General features: G+C 45.6%; 1 protein-coding gene across 1 annotated transcript in view; it reads left to right on the top strand.

Annotated features, from left to right (window-relative positions):
• Positions 1-20704, top strand: part of RPIA (ribose 5-phosphate isomerase A) — a 31005-nt gene extending 10301 nt beyond the window's left edge. The window contains exons 4-9 of the mRNA XM_065891294.1: positions 9252-9311; positions 11495-11559; positions 12779-12847; positions 13524-13665; positions 15167-15266; positions 20326-20704. Of these exons, the coding sequence (XP_065747366.1) occupies positions 9252-9311; positions 11495-11559; positions 12779-12847; positions 13524-13665; positions 15167-15266; positions 20326-20420 (531 nt within the window). The 3' untranslated portion in view covers positions 20421-20704. The remainder of the gene's footprint in view (positions 1-9251; positions 9312-11494; positions 11560-12778; positions 12848-13523; positions 13666-15166; positions 15267-20325) is intronic.
• The last annotated feature ends 610 nt before the right edge of the window (positions 20705-21314 follow it).

The raw sequence follows: 21314 nt of genomic DNA, 5'->3' as shown, positions 1-21314 counted from the left end.
GTCAGTTATTTGGATAGAGAATTATTTTTTTAAAAAAAATATTTAATTATTTTTTTATTTGGTTGTGCCGGGTCTTAGTTGTGGTGGCAGGCGGGCTCCTTAGTTGTGGCTCGCCCACTCCTTGGTTGTGGCATGCGAACTCTTAGTTGTGGCACGCATGTGGGGTCTAGTTCCCTGAGCAGGGATTGAACCCGGGCCCCCTGAATTGGGAGCGCGGAGTCTTACCCACTGTGCCACCAGGGAAGTCCCCTGCGTAGAGAATTCTGTGCTAAATCACTTCTTAGTACTCTGTTGTATCTTCTGGCTTTTTTTTTTTTTTTTTTGGCCGCGCTGTGCAGCACGCGGGATCTTAGTTCCCCGACCAGGGATGGGACCTGTGCCCCCTGCAGTGGAAGCGTGGAGCTCTAACCATTGGACCGCCAGGGAATTCCCTCTTCTGGCTTTCAGTTTGCTGTTGAGGAGCTTGCAGCCATTCTGATTCTTGATCCTTTGTATAAAACCTATTTTTCATTCTCTCTGAACTCTTACACCCTTATATTATCTTTTCTTTGTCTACAATGTTCTGAAATTTCACCATGTTGTGCCTTGGTGTGGGTTTATTTTTGTCCACTATGCTGGGCGCTTGCTGGGACATGTCATTCTACAAATTCACACTCTTCAATTTTGGGGATTTTCCCCCCTATTATTCCTTTAATTTTCTTTTCTCTGTTTTCTCTGGCTCTGGTCTTTCCTTTTAGGGTACTTGTTATGCCCTTGGTGCTTGTGACTTGTTTTGTCCTTTTGTCTTTTCAGCTTTACCTTTTTCTAACCCTTCTGTTGAGCTTTCTTTGCTCTCATGTATTTAATTTCAAATAACTTTTTTTTATTGTTCTCTGAAAAGGTTTTTGTTTTATGGGTGCAGTTTTTTTCAATTTCTTCTCTTAGCTCCCTGAGGATGTTAATACTTTGGTTTTTGTTTTAGTATTTCTTCTCCTATATCTCTTTTCTCAAAGTTTTTTTTTTTTTTTTTAACAGTTTGTTGGAGGTATAATTTACATAGAAAATTTACTCTTTTTCTTAATATCTATAAAAATTTATTTATTTATTTATTTATTTATTTAAATATGGCTGAGTTGGGTCTTTGTTGCTGCGTGCGGGCTTTCTCTATTTGCTGTGAGCAGGGGCTGCTCTTCGTTTTGGTGCACAGGCTTCTCATTGCGGTGGCTTCTCTTGTTGCAGAGCGCAGGCTCTAGGTGCACAGGCTTCAGTAGTTGTGGCTCGTGGGCTCTAGAGCGCAGGCTCAGTAGTTGTGGCATACGGGCTTAGTTGCTCCACGGCATGTGGGATCTTCCCGGACCAGGGCTCGAACCTGTGTCCCCTACATTGGCAGGCAGATTCTTAACCACTGCGCCACTAGGGAAGCCCCCAAATTTACTCTTTTCAGTGTATAATTCTGAGTTTTGACATAGTCATGTAACAACCAACACAGTCAAATATTGTTAGAATGCTTTGTTCTTTTTTTTAAAGAAGATTTTGCAGCTCATTTTGAAGACTAGTGGACTAAGAAGCTGACCGGAAACCAGCTCTCGGGGTGAGGGTGGTCCTTGCTCTCGGCTTGTCTGCCAAGAGCACTCGTGGCAGACAGATCATTGGGGAACCCCTAGTGTCAGATCATTTTTTTTTTTCCTCTGGCTGGTCAGGTTTCCCAGAGAAGACTGCCCAGTGCCCTTTCAGGAGGGGTATGCATGGCTGCCTGTGTCCCGGGAGCCAAGTAAGAGAAGAGGGCTAGAAGACGTCTGTCATTATTTGGGACATAACCCCCGTTTTCAGCGTAGTGCCTGTGGTAGACGGGGAAAAAGTGCCTGCTACACGTTGCAGTATTTCTTTGACTCTGGGCCTGATTGTGTGACGTGTTTTGCCAATGGGATGTGACCAAATGGCAGGCCATCAGTGGCTTGAACAGTGAGTGCTTTTGCTTTGTGGCTTGGCCCTTTTGCTGCTGAAACCATTCTGCGGCCATGTGAACAGGCCTCGGCTCCTCCTCTGGAGGATGAGAGGCTCTCTTAAGCCTCTGAGTCTTGGGGTAGCTGCTGCACAGCCAAAGCTTGCTGATGCAGTACCCCATCTTCAGCTGCGCCTCGCAGCCCAGTCCTGACACCTGCTGTTTGACCGCCAGAGAATAAACGTGCTGCTTTGGCAGTAGTGGAGCAAGATGCTTTTCACTCCCACCGTTGTGTCTGTTTTCGGAAGTTCACAGGGCTGCTGGTCCTTGAACCTTTTGGGAGGTTCTATGCCGTTTATTTGGTCGCTTCTTAGCTTTTTCCAGTACTGGTTTAGGACACTGGCTTAGGATTTCTCTTCCTCATTTCTGCCATTTACCATTGTGCATCAGTGATCTGGCTTTTAGAAGTTGGTTGCTGTTTTTTCCTCTTTTTGGTTTATGCCATTGAGAAAAATTCCTTTATTGTACCATAGATTTAGAGAGGTTTAGGGAAAGAGCTGAGCTAAATACAGGTGTTCAATTGCTATCTTTAAAGGGAAGTTTGATCTGTGTTTTTAAGGTAGCATCCTCCCAGCCCACTTCTGTGTTGTGGTGGTTAGTAATAACCATGTACCCAGACTGGAAAATGCTGGCCGGTTCCAGCTGATCAGGTAGAGGAGTCATTCACAGTTCACAGGACTTTAAAAAATTCGCTTGTCCAGAGTTACTGTTCTGTTTCCCCGCCCCCACCATCAAACCCAAACTTATTTTGTGTTAAGTTTAAGCCAGCCGCAATCTTCCTGAAATGACTGAAAGGAAATCAAGATATTTCATGTTCTGCCTTTTAAACAAGTAAACCCATAGGTGTTTAAAAGGATTTTTGTAGATTTTCCCTTTAAAGTTAAAAGCTTTTGGGAGAGGAAAATTTTAAAAAAGGATTTAAAAGCCAGATCTGGTCTAGGCAAAAAAACAGCGTTTGCCCATGCTGGCTTTCAGTCTACCTCTGTTAGTTGATAGAAGGGGAAGTGCAGCGTTTTCAGGTATTATTGTGAAATTGATGAAAAACAGGACGGCTAGCCTGCCACATGCCACTGTCCTTGATCACATGAGGCATTTGGGGGCACCAGCTGTGGGATTGCAATGAGAAGGCATTGCTTCCTGTCTTTTTTTTTTCAAAATCACAAGCTAATCATTAGCTTTCCTGCTCCCTGCACTTTTAAGAGCTGGAAGAGACAGCTGTTTGCTCTACACCCTCAGGAGCCCCTTAGCTTGTGAGCCTGAAGTGTCTGGTGTCTAGCAGGTACTGATCTCAGTTGAGCACCTGTGTCTGCGTTAGTACTGGCTGAGCCAGTGATGGGTCCGTATCTCCACAGTAGGGCTGTAGTGTTGAATTCAGTGGATTCGTTTCCCAGGGCTGCCATAACAAGGAACCACAAATTGAGTGCTTAATAAACAAATTTATTGCCTCTCCTTTCTGGAGGCTAGATGTTGATTGCTTTACAGGCTATGAAGGAGAATCCTTTTTGTCTTTCTCGTAGCTTCTGGTGGTTTGATGGCAATCTTTGGCATTGCTTGGCTCGTAGGCACATATCCTTGCTCTCTGCCTTCCTGTTCACGTGGCGTTCTCCCGGTGTGCCTCTGTCTGTGTGTACAAATTGCCTTTCTAAGGACACCAGTCCTGTTGGATTAGGGCTCACCCTTATGACATTCTGACTTGATTACCTCTGTAAAGGTCCAATCTCAAAATGAGGTCACAGTCAGAGTTACTAGGAGTTAGGACTCCAACATACCTTTCTGTAGGGGAACACAGTATAACCCATAACACTCAGGGAGGAGGAAGCTAGTGCCACCTGTGACGATGACTTCTCTCTGTGTGCAGGGCCATTTGCGGGGGTCTTGTGCGGAGTCCGGTCAAAGATGGGGAGAAGGGAGAGTTGGAGGACCTGCTGATGGAAGCAGGACTTAAGGGTCCGACCCCAGTGGGCTCTTTGAGGTCATTGTACAGGGTCCTCCACGTCGCGAAGGGGGGGATACAGACGATTTAAAGGGAGAACAGATCCTGTCCTTACGTTACTGCTTATTGTCTGGGAGGACACAGGGCTTGTGGAGGTTGGGGTGGCCTCCCAGCCACATAACATAGACAAACGTATCTGCTGGGCTCCTTTCGTGTGCGGACTCTGGACGGGTGTTGAGACGGGCAGCTGGTGGTGGTGGTGAGGCAGATTTCAGTCAGCGTGGTGATCACCGAGGGGTTATCTTCTCAAAGGGGTGCAAGGCTCCTTGTGCACGGCGGGTGTTATTCAGCAGTGCTTGTGCCCAGTGTGGTGCCTGGCTCTTAGTAGGCACTCTGCTTGTTGGATGAATAAATGCTACATTTGTGTGTGTCATGTTTTACAAATATATGGTAGAGAAGAAGTAGAGGTAACGTGCCTGTTGGAGGAAGGAGAGCCCACTCCTTGCACAGGGGATTGGGGGCTTCCTGGAAAGCCGGGCGTGAGGGGCTGGAGTTTGGGAGGAGGCAGGGCATTTCAGGTAGAGGAGGGAATGCCAAAGAACTCCTTTTAAAATTGTTATTGTTAAAAACGTTATTAATAGCATAGTATTATTATGTGAGATGACATCAATTCCATTTATAAGCAGAGGCCGTCCTCTCCTTTCCTTTTTCTTCTACATTCCCTTTGTTTGCCTTATCTTCTGATTTCCTTCCTAGTCCCTAGACAGGGCAGGAGAGCAGGAGACTGTATTTCTGGTCCTCGCCCTGCCCCTAACTTAGCACTGGGACCTCTCTGGGCATCCATTTCTTTCTTAAAACAGGAGTTTGCACTAGGTAACTTGACTGAACTCAAAATAATTGATTATTCACTCAACTATTGGCTTAACTGACCCTAACGGCTATAGGGTGAAAAGTGTATGTGAAATGTGCTCTCTGATTACAATCTAGATGGACAAACAGGACATCCTCATGAAAGAGTAACACCGCCAAGTGGTGCAGGCAGTCTTAACACTTGAATGTTAAATTACAATGATATACAGGATGTTTCCCTATAGGAATCATGATAGAACAGTTTCCTGACGCCCAGTGTTCATGTAATACGTTTGAATGCAGTTTAGTATTGTTTCTAAAGTAGTACATAAAATTAACAGGAACCGTAGTATGTAACAGTTTTATTTGCATGATAGAACATCACACTGAACTTTATGCAGTTCCCAGCATTATTCCAGCACCATCTGTATTAGATATCTTTGCTGGAACAAATTATGCCCAGACTTAGCAGTTTAAAACAAACATTTATTAGCTCCTGGTTTCCAAGGGGCAGGAACCTGGAGTGGTTACCTGGGGGGCTCTGGCCTCGGGTCTCCGGGGAGGTTGCAGTTAAGCTCTTGGCCAGGGCTTCCAGCTCCGTCTTGTGGGTGTTCTGGGCCTTAATTCTTCACAGCCTGTGGGGTAGGGGCCTGTCCCCAGGGCTGTCTCCATGTCTTCAGGACTTGGCAGCTGGTTTCCCCCAGTGTGTGTGATAAGAGAGCGAGGGTGAGGGGGAAGGAGGGTGGGAGGGAAGGATCTCTTGTGGGAGCACGCCCCCCCTTCTTTATAAACTAATCGCAGAAGTGTCTTGCTATCTCCTCTGCTGTGTGCCACTGGTAACACAGAACAGCCTTGGGACGTTGTGGGCAGGGATTCCCCAAAGGCACGAATACCAAGAGGCGTGGGGGACTTTGAGGGTTCATCTTCCAGACGTTCCAAATGTTTTCATAGGCTTAGGGTCTGGAATTAGTATGGTCCTCCAGTGTTACATTCGGAGAAACCTAGGAACTGAGAAATAATCCAGAAATACCATTTTTATTGTTGTTTTCTCCCTTCATTATATATTTCTCTTTAAGAGGAGCAAAATCATGTTTTTTTTTCTTTTGAACTTTTTTCAGTCAGTATTTTATTTTAGCTTTTCATTGTGGAAAATCTCAAACTTCAAAAAGGATAAAGAATAATGAACTTCCACGGATCCATCACCCAGTTTCCACAGTTATCAGTTCATGGCCAGTTTTGTTTCATCTGTACCTCATTCTCCTTCACCTTTGTTATTTTGAAACAAATCCTAGGCGTAGTATGATTTCATTGTATGTATTTTATTATGTCTCTCTGAAAAGTAGGGAGACTTTGAAACATCTCAACAATACTAAAAAAATCAAACGGTAACCTTTAATAGGATCAAATAAAAATCCAGGATTCAAATTTCCCCTATTGTCTTATCCTTTTTTACAGTGTGTTTGAATCAGGATCCAAATAGGTCCCATATATTGCAAATTCCAGGGTCTTTGTACTTTATTGTTAGAGTCTTAGGATTTTGGATTTGAAGATTGACATTGGTCATTACCCATCTGCATCTTTTTATAGATGAGAAAACTTGCCAGGGGTCACGTGGCTGGTTCATTTAAGATTAGAACCGAGACCTTCGGATCCTACATTTCAGGTGCTTTTGACTTTCAAGCAGAAAATATTTTCAAGACGTGGCTTTTGAAAAGAAGTTTTCCATCCTTTAGTTCCTCTACGTATTGTAAGCAGTGGCATGAACACAGATCCTTATCACTTGAACTTGAGTGGTCAGACTCAAAGGTTCACGGTGCATTTATTCCAGCAACGAATTCTGCTCTGGGCCCTGTGGTGGTGATAACCCTCCCCTAAAGTCAGCCTGTGTGAAAGGCATGTCCATAGAGTCGGTGGTGCTGACTCTTCCTGCAAACATCCTAAATCTTTCCCAGTCTGGTGCTCTCAGGTGCTCTCACCTAGCCATTCTGGAGGTCCAGCCTTTACATATTCTTCTGAGTGTATGTATTCTTTTGCTTATTTTTATTCAACAGTGTAGTCTGGAAATCAGTATGTATCAATTTGTAGTGATCTTCCACAGTCTTTTTTCATACTGCTAGATTTTTTTAGAGACGTTTCTAATATTTTGTAGGTTTGGCTCTTAGTTTAGGAAATTTAAAAAAATGTTAGTTCCCCCTTATCTGGGAGGAATATGTTCCAAGACCCCCAGTGGATGCCTGAAACCACGGATAGTACTGAACCCTGTATACACTGTGTTTTTTCCTATACAGCCATACCTATGATAAAGTTTAGTTGATAAATTAGGCACAGTAAGAGATTAGCAACAACAAATAATAACATAGGACAATTATAACAATACACCATAATAAAAGTTACACGAATATGGTTTTTCTTTCTCTCAAAATATCCTACTGTACAAATTTAATACCTTTTCCATCTTAACTAGGCACTTACGCACTGTAGTCTTGTAACTTTTGCAGTTTGAGATGCAACAGCAAAATTAGCACAGCTTTCTTTTTCCTTCCTTAACTTCATGGATGGAAAATTCATTCTTACCATAGATCTTAGCAACCTCGGCATGTAACTTTTTTTTCTTAACTTACTAAATTGAGGACTTTCACTTTTTTACTTAAAGGACTTTATGGCTTGTCTTTGGCATATCTGAATTGCCAGCATCCCTATTGCGCTTTGGGACCATTACCTTGGAGATATTGCAGGTTTGGTTCCATTCCACCATGATAAAGTGAGTATGATATAAAGCGAGTCACATGAATTTTTTGGTTTCCCAGTGCATATAGAAGTTATGTTTATACCGCATCGAAGTCTAGTAAATGTGCAATAGTATTATGTCTAAAAAAAGCAATGTACATACCTTAATTAAAAAATACTTTATTGCTAGGGACTTCCCTGGTGGTGCAGTGGTTAGGAATCCGCCTGCCAATGCAGGGGACAAAAATGCGAGCCCTGGTCCGGGAAGATCCCACATGCCGTGGAGCAGCTGGGCCCGTGTGCCACAACTACCGAGCCTGCGTGCCACAACTGCTGAAGCCTGCGCGCCTAGAGCCTGTGCTTCGCAACAAGAGAAGCCACCACAATGAGAAGCCCACGCACCACAAGGAAGAGTAGCCCCCGTTCTCTGCAACTAGAGAAAGCCCGCGCACAGCAGTGGAGACCCAATGCAGCTATAAATAAATAAATAAACGAATAAATAAATAGACTTTATTGCTAAAAGTGCCAAAAAACAATTACAGTAGTAACATCAAAGATCATTGATCACAGATCACAGTAACAAATATAATAACAATAATGAAAAAGTTTGAAATATTGCGAGAATTACCAAAATGTGACACTGAGACACAAAGTGAGCAAATGCTATTGGAGAAGTTGTACCCCTAGACTCCTTGGAGTCAGGGTTGCCACAGCCTTCAACTTGTAACAAATGCGGTACCTGCAAAGTGCAGTACACTGAAGCACAATAAAACGAGGTATGCCTGTATTGGGTGAGGTAAGGGTTACTTGATACACAAGCACTGGGGTATTGTGACGGTCAATCTGATAACTGAGATGGCTTTTAAATGACAAATAGGCAGGGTACGCAGGACAAAGGGATGAGGGCTAGCTACTCAAAATGGCATGCAGTTTAAAAGTTGTGAACTGTTTGTTTCTGGAATGTTCCATTTCATGTTTTTGGATCAAGGTTGCCCCTGGGTAACTGAAACCGTGGAAAGTGAAACCTTGAATGGCCGTGGAGGGGGAGGGGGGTGGTGGTGGGGGGGAGGGGGTGGTGGGGGGGAGGGAACTACTGGTACTGTATTACCAGAGGCTTTGGGAGGCCATGACGCTACCTTTATTTATTTATTTACTTATTTCTTTATTTACGGCTGCGTTGGGTCTTCGTTGCTGCGCACAGGCTTTCTCTCGCGGCGAGCCGGGGCTACTCTTTGTTGCAGTGTGCAGGCTTCTCATTGTGGTGGCTTCTCTTGCTGTGGAGCACGGGCTCTAGGCGCACGGGCTTCAGTAGTTGTGGTGCACGGGCTCCGTAGTTGTGGCTCGTGGGCTCTAGAGTGCAGGCTTAGTAGTTGTGGCGCACTGGCCTAGTTACTCCGTGGCATCTTCCCGGACCAGGGCTCAAACCCTTGTCCCCTGCATTGGCAGGTGGATTCTTAACCACTGCGCTACCAGGGGAGTCCCCCTTGACATTATCTTAAGTAACAGGTCACTGAGGAGGAACTCTCAGCCTAGCACTGGAGCAGTGTTCACTATGTGCTGTCTATCTTCTTCCAGCTTCTGGAATGAATTAACTTTTGCTGTTCATGGGGCTAGATCTCCTACCTCGTGGTGGACCAGGTTGGATTTGAGATGAAGCCTTGGTGGGACTCAGTGTCTGACACTTAAATCCAAGAGGATTCTGGGGATTCTTGCCGTCACTTAGAGTTAATGATTAAAGGTGCTTTTTCCTGTCCTCCACAGGCCCGTCAGCTCATCCTACAGTATGGCTTAACTCTCAGTGACCTGGACCGACACCCAGAGGTAAGTAGAGAGAGGCTGCTGGGTTTTTTGGTCTCCTTTCTTTTTTTTTTTTTAAATAGCTGTCACTTGTTCGTGGACTCTGCATATCTTGTTGAGTCTAGGAGAAGAGTCAGTTAGTCATACTAGCTTTTCTCCTAGGACTTTGAATATTAATCCTAGCTGAGGTCAGAAGAGAAGAGCTTATTAATTTCTAGGACATTCCCTGTGGTTTAACCGAGAGGGCTCAGGGACCCAGGGCTTCCTGCAGCTCTCACACAGACGTATACGAGCAGGGCGGCCGTCAGAACTAAGTGGAGATAAGAAGCATCGTCTGAGGCAGCCATGGGTCTTTGAAAACAGATTAAAATGAAGCTGTATGGTGAAGATGATTAAACACACAGACAGTCCGGAGGAGACTGAGGAGCGAGCAGCATGCTCACAGCTGGCGTTTACTGAGCCCTGACTGTGTGCCAGTTACTACGCTAAGTGCCGGGCCTGTATTAAACCACAGTCGTCCCTGGGTATCTGATGGGGAGCGGCTCCAGGACCCACTGCGAATACCAGAATCCGCGGATGCTCAGGTCCTGTAGTTGGCCCTCTGTATCTGCGGTTCAGCATCTGTGGATTCAACCAACCGTGGGTCACGTACTGTAGTACGTATTTAGTGGGAAAAAAATCTGTATAAGTGGACCTGTGTAGTTCCAACCCATGTTGTTCAAGGGTCACCTGTATTTAAGCTCCAGTAGTCTTGAGGGTGGGTACCATTATTAGCTCATTTTACAGATGGGAGAAAGGCACAGAGAGGGCAAGGCATTTGCCTAAGGCCGTGCTGTTTGTAAGTGGCAGAGCCTGAAAGTGAATCCAGGTGCTTCTGGCTCTAGAGGATGCTGCTTAGAAGGGTGTTGTGGGAAGGGGTAAAGTTTGAGCAGAGCTGTGAAGGCTAGGTGGCAAGGGCAGGAGAGAGCATTCCAGAGAGGGGTAGATGGGAACCATGGGAGCGGTTCCAGTCTGGCATGTGTGCAGTGCTGAGACTGGCTGGGGTGTCTAGGACCGAGTGAGTGGAATGGCTTTGTGCACAGCAGGGGGAGGGGGAGAGGGAGAAGGAGAGGAGAGGGCAAGGCTGCATTGGAAGAGTGAGGTGGGATTTCGGCAGCTTGAACACAGACTTGATGGTGGTCTACTAATCCACTGTGTCATGGGACATGTGGGCCACAGATGGGTTAGTAAGTACCACGGGAAGGGCCTGTTCAGAGATATCTGTGGGTAAAGCCAGGGCACAGGCTGAATCAGCTGTTCAGCTCTGTGGGGAGAGTGGTTTGGGCTGAAGGTGGGCGTGAAACCCAGACAGAAAAGGTTGCCGCCTTCCAGGCCCCAGAGAGCTGCCATGGTGCAGAGAGGGGAGGAACATCGCAGGCTGTACCTCCATCCTTGTGAAAGGGTGGAAGCGAGGATGCCCCGTTGAAGCTTTGTAGGCCCTGGGCCAAGCAGCTTCTAACTGCAGCTTGAACTGAATTTGTGCCCTGAGGTTTTACACTGCTCTTTTAAAAACCATACTTGAGGCTCCCACCTTGTCTCTGCAGAGTACCAGGAGTGACAAGAAGTACATCCCTTTCTTGATTTCAAATTTTGAAACATGAATGAACCTATTCCCACTGCTTTTGGGCCTGGCAGTGGAGCTTCCTGTAAAGGGAGTGGGCCAGCCCAGACAGGTGCCTTGGTGGGTCATAGCGGGGGTACCTCAGAAAATTTCCAGTTCTGTATTGCATCAGATGTGTGTCAGCATGCCGGTATTTTTGCCACATTAGTACGGAGACTTCTGAATCAGTGTGTCTCAGCCTTTTTTCCATTAATGCCCACGCCCAATGAAATTTTAATCTCACAGGTATACTGTATACCTCCTTCTGTACTTGGAGGTGAAGTTACTCATGTTGAGATTGCATGCTCTCAGTAATTCCAGCTCATCCCCAGAGAAGCCCATCAATGAGTAAAGGGAGTGTAAAGTGGTGGATGAGAGTTGGACCCGGGTGTGGTTCCCCTGTTTGTTTCCTGGTGACCTTAGTGGAATAGCTTAACCTCTCAGGGCCTCAGTTTCCTGACTGGCTAAATAGGAAGAACTGTGCTGGCTAATAGGGCTGCTGGGACCTGATGAGCTATGGCATGTTCAAGCTTAGTGGTTTTTATATCTTTCCTTACCCTCAACACAGATTGACCTTGCCATCGATGGTGCTGATGAAGTAGACGCTGATCTCAATCTCATCAAGGGTGGTGGGTGAGTGTCGTGGGGATTTTTTTGCAGAGTATCTGCTGGTTAATCCTTAGCAAAGCAAAGTGGAACACAGAATAAACACATTGCCGCTGTGATGTACATGAGTTTGTCTCTCTACTTGGATGTGGCTCACATAAGGCTGTAGAACCAGCCTGGCATTTCTGGTTGCTAGTAGCAGTCTGGTGACAGGAACCTGGGCCTCTTCAATGAAATGATTCATCTTAAAGGGTTCTCTTTGCTGCTTTCTGCTGATTCCAGCTTTAAAAACTGTACAGGCTAAAGCAAACGTATTACCAGGACTAGATTACGAGGTCTGTGGGCTCTGAGCAGTTAGTGATGTATGTATTCACTGATTTGGAAAACATTTCTCAGGTGTTGATTTTGGGGGGTTAGGAAGTGGTGAGTTGAAGGAAGTCCTGGTCTCCTCGTTCGTACAATCAAGCAGACTGTGGAGTGACACAGAATTTGCTTCACATCTCACTGTGCCCTCTCCACTTTATAACCTGGCTGTCACACTGCAGATACGGCAGGTTGTTCAGAGCTTGTCCTTACTTCTCCAGTTGCAGAACCTCCGCCTCATGCCGTGCTCAGGTGGCTTCTCCCCAGGCACAGTGCTTCCTGGCAGATGCATCTTAGATGGGATTACGCCCGCTGCCTGACTGGGAACCATTTCTCCCAGACACAGGCTGTGTTTCCATAGTCCATTTACTGGAAACAGCATGTCTTAGCTTGGGCTGCCATAACAAAAACCTTAGACTTAGTGACTTAAATGGAAAAATTTATTTCTCACAGTTCTGGAAGCCCTGGGCTTGCAGATGGCGGCCTTCTCAGTGCAGCCCCCTGTGGCGGAGGGAGGGGAGAGTAAGAGAGCTTTCTGGTGTCTTCTTAAAAGGATATCCATCCTACCAGCCCAGGGCCACACTTTAATGATCTCATTGAACCATAATTACTTCCTTAGAGACCCCATCTTCCAGGTATAGTCACATTGGGGGTTAGGGCTTGAACAATTGAATTTTTGGGGAGGGGCCGGGAGACACAAGTCAGTCCGTTGCACGGTATGATGGAGTTGGGGGGGGTTCCTTTAAGAATTAAAAATTCAATTTCTCTTTAAGTGCCAGAATTGAGTGGATTTTGGTTTCCCGCATCTGATTTTAGTTCCCAAATTCAGTTTTTGTCTTAACTTACCCCTGTGTTCATTTGCTGCTTCTTCCCCATGCCCCAGAGGCTGCCTGACCCAGGAGAAAATTGTGGCTGGCAATGCCAGTCGCTTCATCGTGATTGCCGATTTCAGGTACGATGTTCGGTGTTCTGAACTGTCCCCTGAGGAGGTAGATCGGACCGCAGGCTTCATTTTACAGAGGAGGAAACAGGTGGAGGGAGGGGCTTTCCTAATAGTCTATGACAGAGGGCAGTATTGTGGAGGATTAAGCTCTGCTTTCGTGCTGAAGTTAGGCACTGCTATTTCATGTGTCCACTGGAAGGAGGAGGAAACAGCTTGTCATGCTTGTTAACAGAGCGCCTTCCTAGCAAGGAGCCTCAGAAGAAGCGGGTCAAGCCCTGCCCCTGGGTAGTGACCCAGCATCCCTGCAGCCTCTGGGGTCACACGTGACTTGTGTCGTGGACAGTCTTTGACCAGGCTGTCAAATTCTCCTGCAGGGAGTCTGATAGAAGGCACTTCTGCGAGCATGTTAATTAAAAAAAAAATTACAGCTGTAAATGATGATGTTCTTCACACCTGTATATGACAAGCCAGTCACATCCAGGTTTTAACATTTTTGTCATATTTACTTACGAAAGCTACTGCTTTTCTTAAACGGTAAAACACAGCCAATGCATTTGAAGCCCCGCGCACTCGACCCTTCTCGCTTCCCTTGTCCTCTTACCTCATTATTACCCGCATGCCTGAATTTGCTGTGTCTGTCCCACTGAGCTTATTTACATTTGTTGTACTTTCTCTTTCTTTCCAGGAAAGATTCAAAGAACCTTGGGGATCAGTGGCACAGGGGAATCCCCATCGAGGTCATCCCGATGGCCTATGTCCCAGTGAGCCGAGCTGTGACCCAGAAGTTTGGGGGCGTGATTGAACTTCGAATGGCTGTCAACAAGGCAGTAAGTGGCCGGGGAGGTTTCTGGAAGGCATTCCAGGCTCTCAGGGCTGTGTCCTCCTTCCTGCTTCCATTAGGTCTGTGCCTAGACTGGGCAGGTGGCTTCTGTTTATTTATTTTCAATCAGCCTATTGGTTTACTTTTAGAGCGCTGGCTTTATCAGTTTCCACATTCAAACTCATGTAGATAAGACTATACTTAATGCAATGCGTATTCTCTGTACAGATGGACGTATTTTCTGTCGCTCGGGATCTATGCTCCTTAGGTTATCTGGTCTTTGTACCCGAGGCCTGGATCTCTGACTAACAGCTGCTAAAAATGGGTTTTGGGAGGCCCACCTGGGGCAGAAAGTTATTCAGGTTTCATGGTGTAATTTTATTTTTCCTCCTCTTTTCTCATTCTGTGGTTAAATGAAGTAGAGTTTCTTGGGAGATGTGGATTCCTCCCCAGGAATATGCTCCAGAAACTTCGTCCAAATGTTTCTCTTCAGTGTCTAAAGTGGGTTGCACAGAACTTTTTCTTTCTTACACTTAAATAAACAAAAAAGCAACAGCAATACTCCAAAACATAACTGTAGTTGCAGACGGAACTATATATAAAAAGTTTGGAACATGCAGAAGAGAAAGCAAGTTATCTGTAACTACCCTGACGAACTTTTATTGTGGCGTGTTTTCTGCCTGGTGCTTTTGTGACTTTTACAGAATCATAATCCTAATCATACTGGTTGTACAGAGCTCTGACTCTGGCTCCCTGTGTAGCTGAAAAGCCAAGAGGAGATTGTTGGGGTGCTCTCTCACGGCTGGGGTTCCTCCACACTAGAGCCCAGCATCGTGCCTTCATGGGGTTCTGCACTGGGCTCCCAGCCCTTCTCCAGTTTGCAGAGGAGACCTCATTTCCTTGCCTTCGACTGTAGTGTTCTGTCAACGTTTATGCTGCTAAACGCTTTTTAGTGCGCAAAGCTGTTGCGGAATCCTGGCTTACTTAACTAAAACGACCCCCAGCCTGTTTGACCCCAGGACCCCTCTCTGCGCCCTGTCTTTTGGATGGGTCTGCCCCACCTGGGGGAGCCTTGTCTTATGTTGCATCACTGATGATTCTTAACATGAAGCTGTGGGAGTGTTGAGCCGTGTCGGTAGTGTGTTCTGTTGCTGTAGTTTTTCACTCTAATAATAGCTAAGAATCAGTGCGCCCTCGCTGTGGCTAACGTTAACCCATGTGGCTTTCCCACAAGCTGCCTGATGAGGTATGTTTCATTATCCCTTTTTTGCCATTGAGGAATCTGAGGCTTACAGAGGTTAATGGCTCCTGTGAGATCTATGCCTGGATGGCTTCAAGACTCCAGTTCTGACTCCCAAGTTCCTGCCTCCTAGAAAGCATGAGACAGGGGTACTGGTTGGAGCGGGTTAATTCAGATACTTGCCTTTGGTTATCACCTCCACTCTCCTGCTCTTCTCTGCCTGCCTGTATCTACACGGCCTCTGTAAGTGTGGGGAATTATCTTCTAGGGTCCTGTGGTGACGGATAATGGGAATTTTATCCTGGACTGGAAGTTTGACCGGGTCCACAAATGGAGTGAAGTGAACACAACTATCAAAATGATCCCAGGTAATGGGAGTGGCGTTCACTGAGCACAGACGCCCATGCCCTTCGTAGCTGTCCCCTGCCTCTGGCCGTGGATGGATGTGGGCTTTGCAAGACTTGGTTGGAAAGAATTTCCTTCATGCTGTGTTTGGAATTCCTAGCTTCACGCCTTTGCCTTTTCCTTCCGAGAAGAGTTATTGCTCACCTAGCAGCTTCGTTGGTTGGCATTTCACAACCCATTCAGTTGGGGTAGGCCTGGAGTTGATGGGGTGTCAGATGGGGCCTGCCTTGAAATAAGCCCGCCCTCTCTGCGAAGAGCCTTTCCTTTCAGGAGCTTGACTGCAGCCTCTTTGATTTTGGCATGTTCTCTGGGGGAGAATGACTCAGGTCACCCACACACTAGATTCCTGCCACAGGCAGGGCGCTGTGACACGTGTTACAGGGAGTTCTGTTAATAGAACATGGGCTCTGCCTCAGGGAGAGTTGATGTGAACCTGGGGAAAGCTGTGTGGGGCTGCCTAGAAGCTGTGCCTACAAATAAGATGGAATGTGGAATACCAGGAGTCTAGAGTTGCTTCTTCTGCGAAGCAGGGGGAGGTTCATGGAGGAGAGGTGACTTTGGACCTCTGCCTTAGTGTAGAGTGATCCAGACACTGTGCTAAGTGTTGAAAAACGTCTCATTGACCCCCCAATTTAATAAGATAGTTACAGAGGAAGACACGGATCGAGGAAGGGTACATGGTTTGCTCAAGGGCTGCAGCCCCAAGGTGGGAGCCTGGGTTGTCTGCCTCTAGACCCTGAACTCTAAGTCCTTCCTTTGTCGAGAGCCAGGTCAGGAGGGGGTTGTGTGACACGGACATCTGGAGCAGTGGGGTGTCTCCACTCCACCTTGTGCCAGGGATCCGGGCCCTGGGTGAAGGCTGGGTGGGCAGTATCGAGGTGAGTTATGAGTCCAGGCCAGAGGTGGTACTGAGGGCTCATAGGAGGGGATTAAAAAGAGGAGGCAGATGCGAGAGGTATATCGAGCGACTAAGATTCCAACTGGGAATATTGCATGACATGAAGTATTCTTGGGCCAGAGCAAGCTAATGGGGCAGATGGAGTCAGTTTAGTAGATTGTAGTGGCTAGGGGTGGATTCTGGAGCAGACATCCTGGGTAAGGATCCAAACCCAGGCTTGCTCTATCAGTATGACCTTTGTGCAGTCAGTTAAATCTCTGCGGCTCAGTTTCTTCCTCTGTAAAGGCGTCTGCTGTTAGTACCTACCTTAGGATTGTTGGGAGCAGTAAATGGGTTAAAATGGTGCTCAGCACATATGGAAATATTTGTTGAATGAGTACATCCCTAGGAAGGAAGTATACTGTCTTCATCGTTAATTAAGTTGCTAGATTACATTCTGATTTACCCATGCTATTTGGGAATGAAATACATATAAATATATAAAATGAAAAGTACATAGACATGTAATGAAGAGCTAATTCTCCAACCTTACTTTACTCTACTATTTTAGTCTTCTATTGACAATCTTTTTCCAGATTTACTATGTAAAGAAGATGGGTTGAATTAAGCTTATTCCCTTACTTAGTGTTAACTTTTTAGTGGAAGAACTAAAGAGCCTTCTAAGAAGGCAGGAGGAAGAGAAGCCATAGAGGTCACTGTCAGTAACGTGGGAGGATTAGCCCCAAATGATAATACAGACAAACCCAGGGACGCACAGGAAACCGCTCACCACTGCCAGCGCTGTTCCTCTCTAGGTGGATTTCTTGCAGTGCCCACTAGGTAGCTCTGTTGCACCTGTTTAGACCTTTCTTGGTGTATTGAGACATTGAGATCTCCTTCGTGAGCAGATTTCTCCCACGCTTTGCTCTCCACCTTAGTAAGTAGACGCTACATCCTAGAGAAGTTCAGAGTTTCATTAGGAACTTAAAATGAAGAAAACGAAAAAAGAGAAGCTAGATGTTAAATTATTTAGTGCAGTGCCACCAGGATCATCAGTGAGATTTTGTTCTCTTTCTCATTCTCTTTTCTCTTCCTCTTTGGTCTCTTAAGATACTTGCCGCTGGACCATGATCAAGGGAGGAAAAGAGGGCAAGTTTCCCTGTCTATCCTGTCTGTCCTGTCACCCTGCCCTTGTCCCATGTACGTTCATTTATGTGAGGACACTTAAAGGACAGTTAAACCGGTCCATGGCTGGTCACGCCCTTGGGTGTTCCATTGTTTGCACGCAGAGCAGAGGTTCTTTCCTCCATGTTCACGTTGAGCCACCTCTGCCCTTTCCACTAATTGGGAGGGTGGGGGTAGGAATGGGTTAGTCGCTCCTAGCATCTCAGTAATCTGAAGAGAGTTTGCTCTAAGATCAGACCTTAGACTGCTGCCATGCATCTCTGCGCTTTCTTTGAAGTCTTATCTGGAGCCAGTATGGCTTTCTCTTGGATCAGGTGGAAGCTGTCACCTTGTATTATAAAATTTTTGAAAAGGATGGGTCTTGAGTGGCCACTTGGCATGTCTTTGGGAGGCCCCAGTTGTGGCGGCCCAGTGTGGTGCTGGAGACCTCTGTGTTTCAGCAGCTCCTTTCTCTATCTGATGGCTTTTTATTGCCGGTAAATGATTTTATTTGTTTATGTATTGGGGGCTGTCTTTGAAAATTTTAATTTTGTTTATCCTTTTTAATATATGTAGTTCAAAATTACAAAAGTAAACAGTGAAAAGTCTCTATCTTCTGTCCCTTTGCCCTGCCAAAGTCGTGTGTCCTTCTTGAGTTGATCTTTCATAAATGCAAATCAGCCCCCGCCCCCATCTCCTTTTACATAAGTGACAGCACACTAGACAAGTGGTTTGCTTCCTACTTTTTCCCATCTTGAAGATTATTATGTAATGGTTCACAGAAGAGCTTCCTCATTGTTTTTTAAATAATTGCATGGCATTCCATTTTGTGGCTATCACAGAATTTATTTAACCAGGTCCCCACTAGCAGATGTTTGTTTCCAGTTTTTTTTGTTTTTGTTTTTTTTCAGAAGGGAATTACCAGATCAGAGAATAAGTGTATCTGGTTTTGCTGTTGGTGCAGAATTGCCCTCGATGGATAGCACCAGTTTACCCTCCTGCTAACAGTGTATGCAGGTGCCGCTTGCCCTACGCACTGGATCCATCAAACTCTTTGTTTTTTAGTTTAATTTTATTTATTTATTTTTGGTTGCGCTGTGTGGCATGCAGGATCTTAGTTCCCTGACCGGGGATCGAACCTGCGCCCTCAGCAGTGAGAGCTCGGAGTCCTAACCATTGGACCTCAGGGAATTCCCAAACTTTTTTTTTTCGACAGTTGAACAGTATAGTTAAGTCCCCTGCATATGGACGAGTTCTGTTCCAAGGGCGCATTTGTAAGTCCAATTTGTTCATAAGTCCAACAAAGTTAGCCTGGGTGCCCAACTAACACAATCGGCTGTATAGTACTGTACTGTAATAGGTTTATAATACTTTTCACACAAATAATACATAAAAAGCAAACAAAAAATCAAGAAAACATCTTACAGTACGGTACCTTGAAAAGTACAGTAGTACCAGCTACATCACTGCTGCTTTTACGCTTGCTTCCAGACATCCCGGGCTTGAAACAAGGATAGTATACTACTGTACTCTATGCAGTACTCCACAGTAAAGTACACAAAAGCACAGCCACTTGTAGAGGACGCACGGACGTAGCAATGTACGCCAGACCTGTGAACTAACTTACGCGATCGGACATGCGAACGCACGTTCACCTCTTTGAAAGTTCGCAACTTGAAGGTTCGCGTGTAGGGGATTTGCTGTATTATCTCATTGTAGCACGTGTATATACGTAACTATTTTCAGTGAAGGTTGCTTACGGTTAATTCTCACTGCTGAACAGTATACCATCATATTTATGTGTGTGAAAAAAAGTCTGTATATCCATTCTACTCTTACGGGCATTCGGGTGTTTCTAGTTTTTAGCTATTAGTAAAAGTGCTGCTGTGAACGTTCTCATACACGTCTTTTGAGGGCCATATACATACCTAATATATAGCTTATATACCAAAGAGTAGAATTGCTGGATCATCAGGTATGAATATGTCCAGCTTTAGAAGATGTACCAGCAGACGTTTTCCAACGTAGTTTTGCCAATTTACTCCTACCGTTAGCGTGTGGGAGTGTCTTTGCATTCTAGTCAAATTTCATTATACTCATTCTGGTGAGTGTGTTGTGGTGTCTTGTTTTAATCTGCGTTCTCTTTTGACTAGTTTGAGCACCGTTTTCTCTGTTTATTGGCCATTTTGGATAACCTTTTTTGTGAAGTGCCTCTTTAAGTCTTTTTTTTTTTTTAAAATAAATAAATTTTCTATTTATTTTTGGGTCTTCGTTGCTGCACATGGGCTTTCTCTAAGTTGTGGCGAGCGGGGGCTACTCTTCATTGTTGTGCGTGGGCTTCTCTTGTTGCAGAGCATGGGCTCTTAGGTGCTCGGGCTTAGTTTTGCTCCGCGGCATGTGGGATCTTCCTGGACCAGGGCTCGAACCCGTGTCCCCTGCATTGGCAGAAGGATTCTCAACCACTGTGCCACCAGGGGAGTCCCTCTTCAAGTCTTCTGCCCATTTTTCTACTAGGTTGTCTGTCGTCTTATTGATTTGGAGAGTTTATATATTTTGATGTGGTATATGCATTGCACGTATGTTCCAGCCCTTTGTAGGAGAAAGTTCTAAGGCTGATAGTGTGATTGAGGATAACTGGAAGTGGGGGTACTTCGAGTAGTCCTGGGGGGGCCTCTCTGAAAAGATGACCAGTCCAGACTAAGGCAACAGTGTGAGCAAAGGCCCGAAGGCCAGGAAAGGCTTTGCACATCTGAGTATAGAGGGAAAGCCAAGATTGCAGGGGAGAAGGCATTGCAAGAAGAAATAAAAGTAATCAGAATCTCTTTTCATTGTCATGAGGGAGGGAGGGCTTTAGACTTGTCATTTCTTTGTCCGGTGCTGTTCATGGTAGTTGCTCCTACGGACCCTGCCCTGTGATCCTGGTTTTCTTCTCGCCTTGGGAACCTGAAACTTAATGCTCCCTCCCGTCCTTCGTCCTGCAGGCGTGGTGGACACGGGCCTGTTCATCAACATGGCGGAGAGAGTCTACTTTGGGATGCAGGACGGCTCGGTGAACATGAGGGAGAAGCCTTTCTAAACTGGCCCTGCAGGAGCGGAGTGTGTTCCCCTTGTGTCCCCAGCCCGCCGCCGAGGCGGACATGCCTCTCCAGGAGCCTTTGCCTTAATGTATCTGTGCCAGGTGGACACTTGGCAGGGTGGGGGGGTTGAGGGTTAAATCTGGTCTTCTGAAGTATTGTTATTAAATGTCTTTTTAAAAAGAGAAATATAAACATATATATTTTTACTATTAAAAATACTTAGTTTTTTTTTATAAAGTAGAACTTGATTTCATGTTTTATATGAAACATTTACCAAAAAAAAGGAGGACTGTCTTTTAAACTTTTAACTTGAGCCTGCTGGTTATGGTGACGCCTCTGAATATTGGGTTTGCTGAGAAATGTAAATCAAACTTTTCTTTAAAGTGGTGAGATGAAGGGCCCAGCCGGCAGCGATTCCCTGATGCCTTACTGGAAACACTGGAGTTTGTTTACTTTTCTACCACCCTGTTTTATTTTTAGTTTTTGTTGTGTACAGACGCACGGTGTGCAGTTACGTGTTGTAAGATGTGAATGACAGAAACCCGGTGAGCGTAGGGGTGTGGTGTGTGTGACTCAGAGTGTGTAGACCACCAGGGGGAAAATGTGGGGGCTCTTCTGCTGAGAACAGGGGGTTCATTCAGATCCCTCTTGTTGGAAGCCATTGGCTAGAAGTACTTGCCAGTACTGCCAAAGCACTGCTGTGAAACACCTTTGAATGATTGTCTTTTCGTCGTTAATTTTTTTTTTGTTCCTTTATTGTTATTTGCATGGTTCGGCATCAGAAGTTGTTACCTCTTTATATTGTTTGAAGGTTGAAATAAAACAGTATGGTGCCATTTTGACTGTTTGTCTTTACTATAGAATTTTTGTCAGTTTTGCAGTAAAATAGGAAT

The sequence above is a fragment of the Phocoena phocoena genome, chromosome 14 (genome assembly GCF_963924675.1).
Source record: "Phocoena phocoena chromosome 14, mPhoPho1.1, whole genome shotgun sequence".
NCBI lineage: Eukaryota > Metazoa > Chordata > Mammalia > Artiodactyla > Phocoenidae > Phocoena > Phocoena phocoena.
The sequence above is the reverse complement of the archived record's forward strand: the minus strand, read 5'-3'. Positions and strand labels throughout refer to the sequence as shown.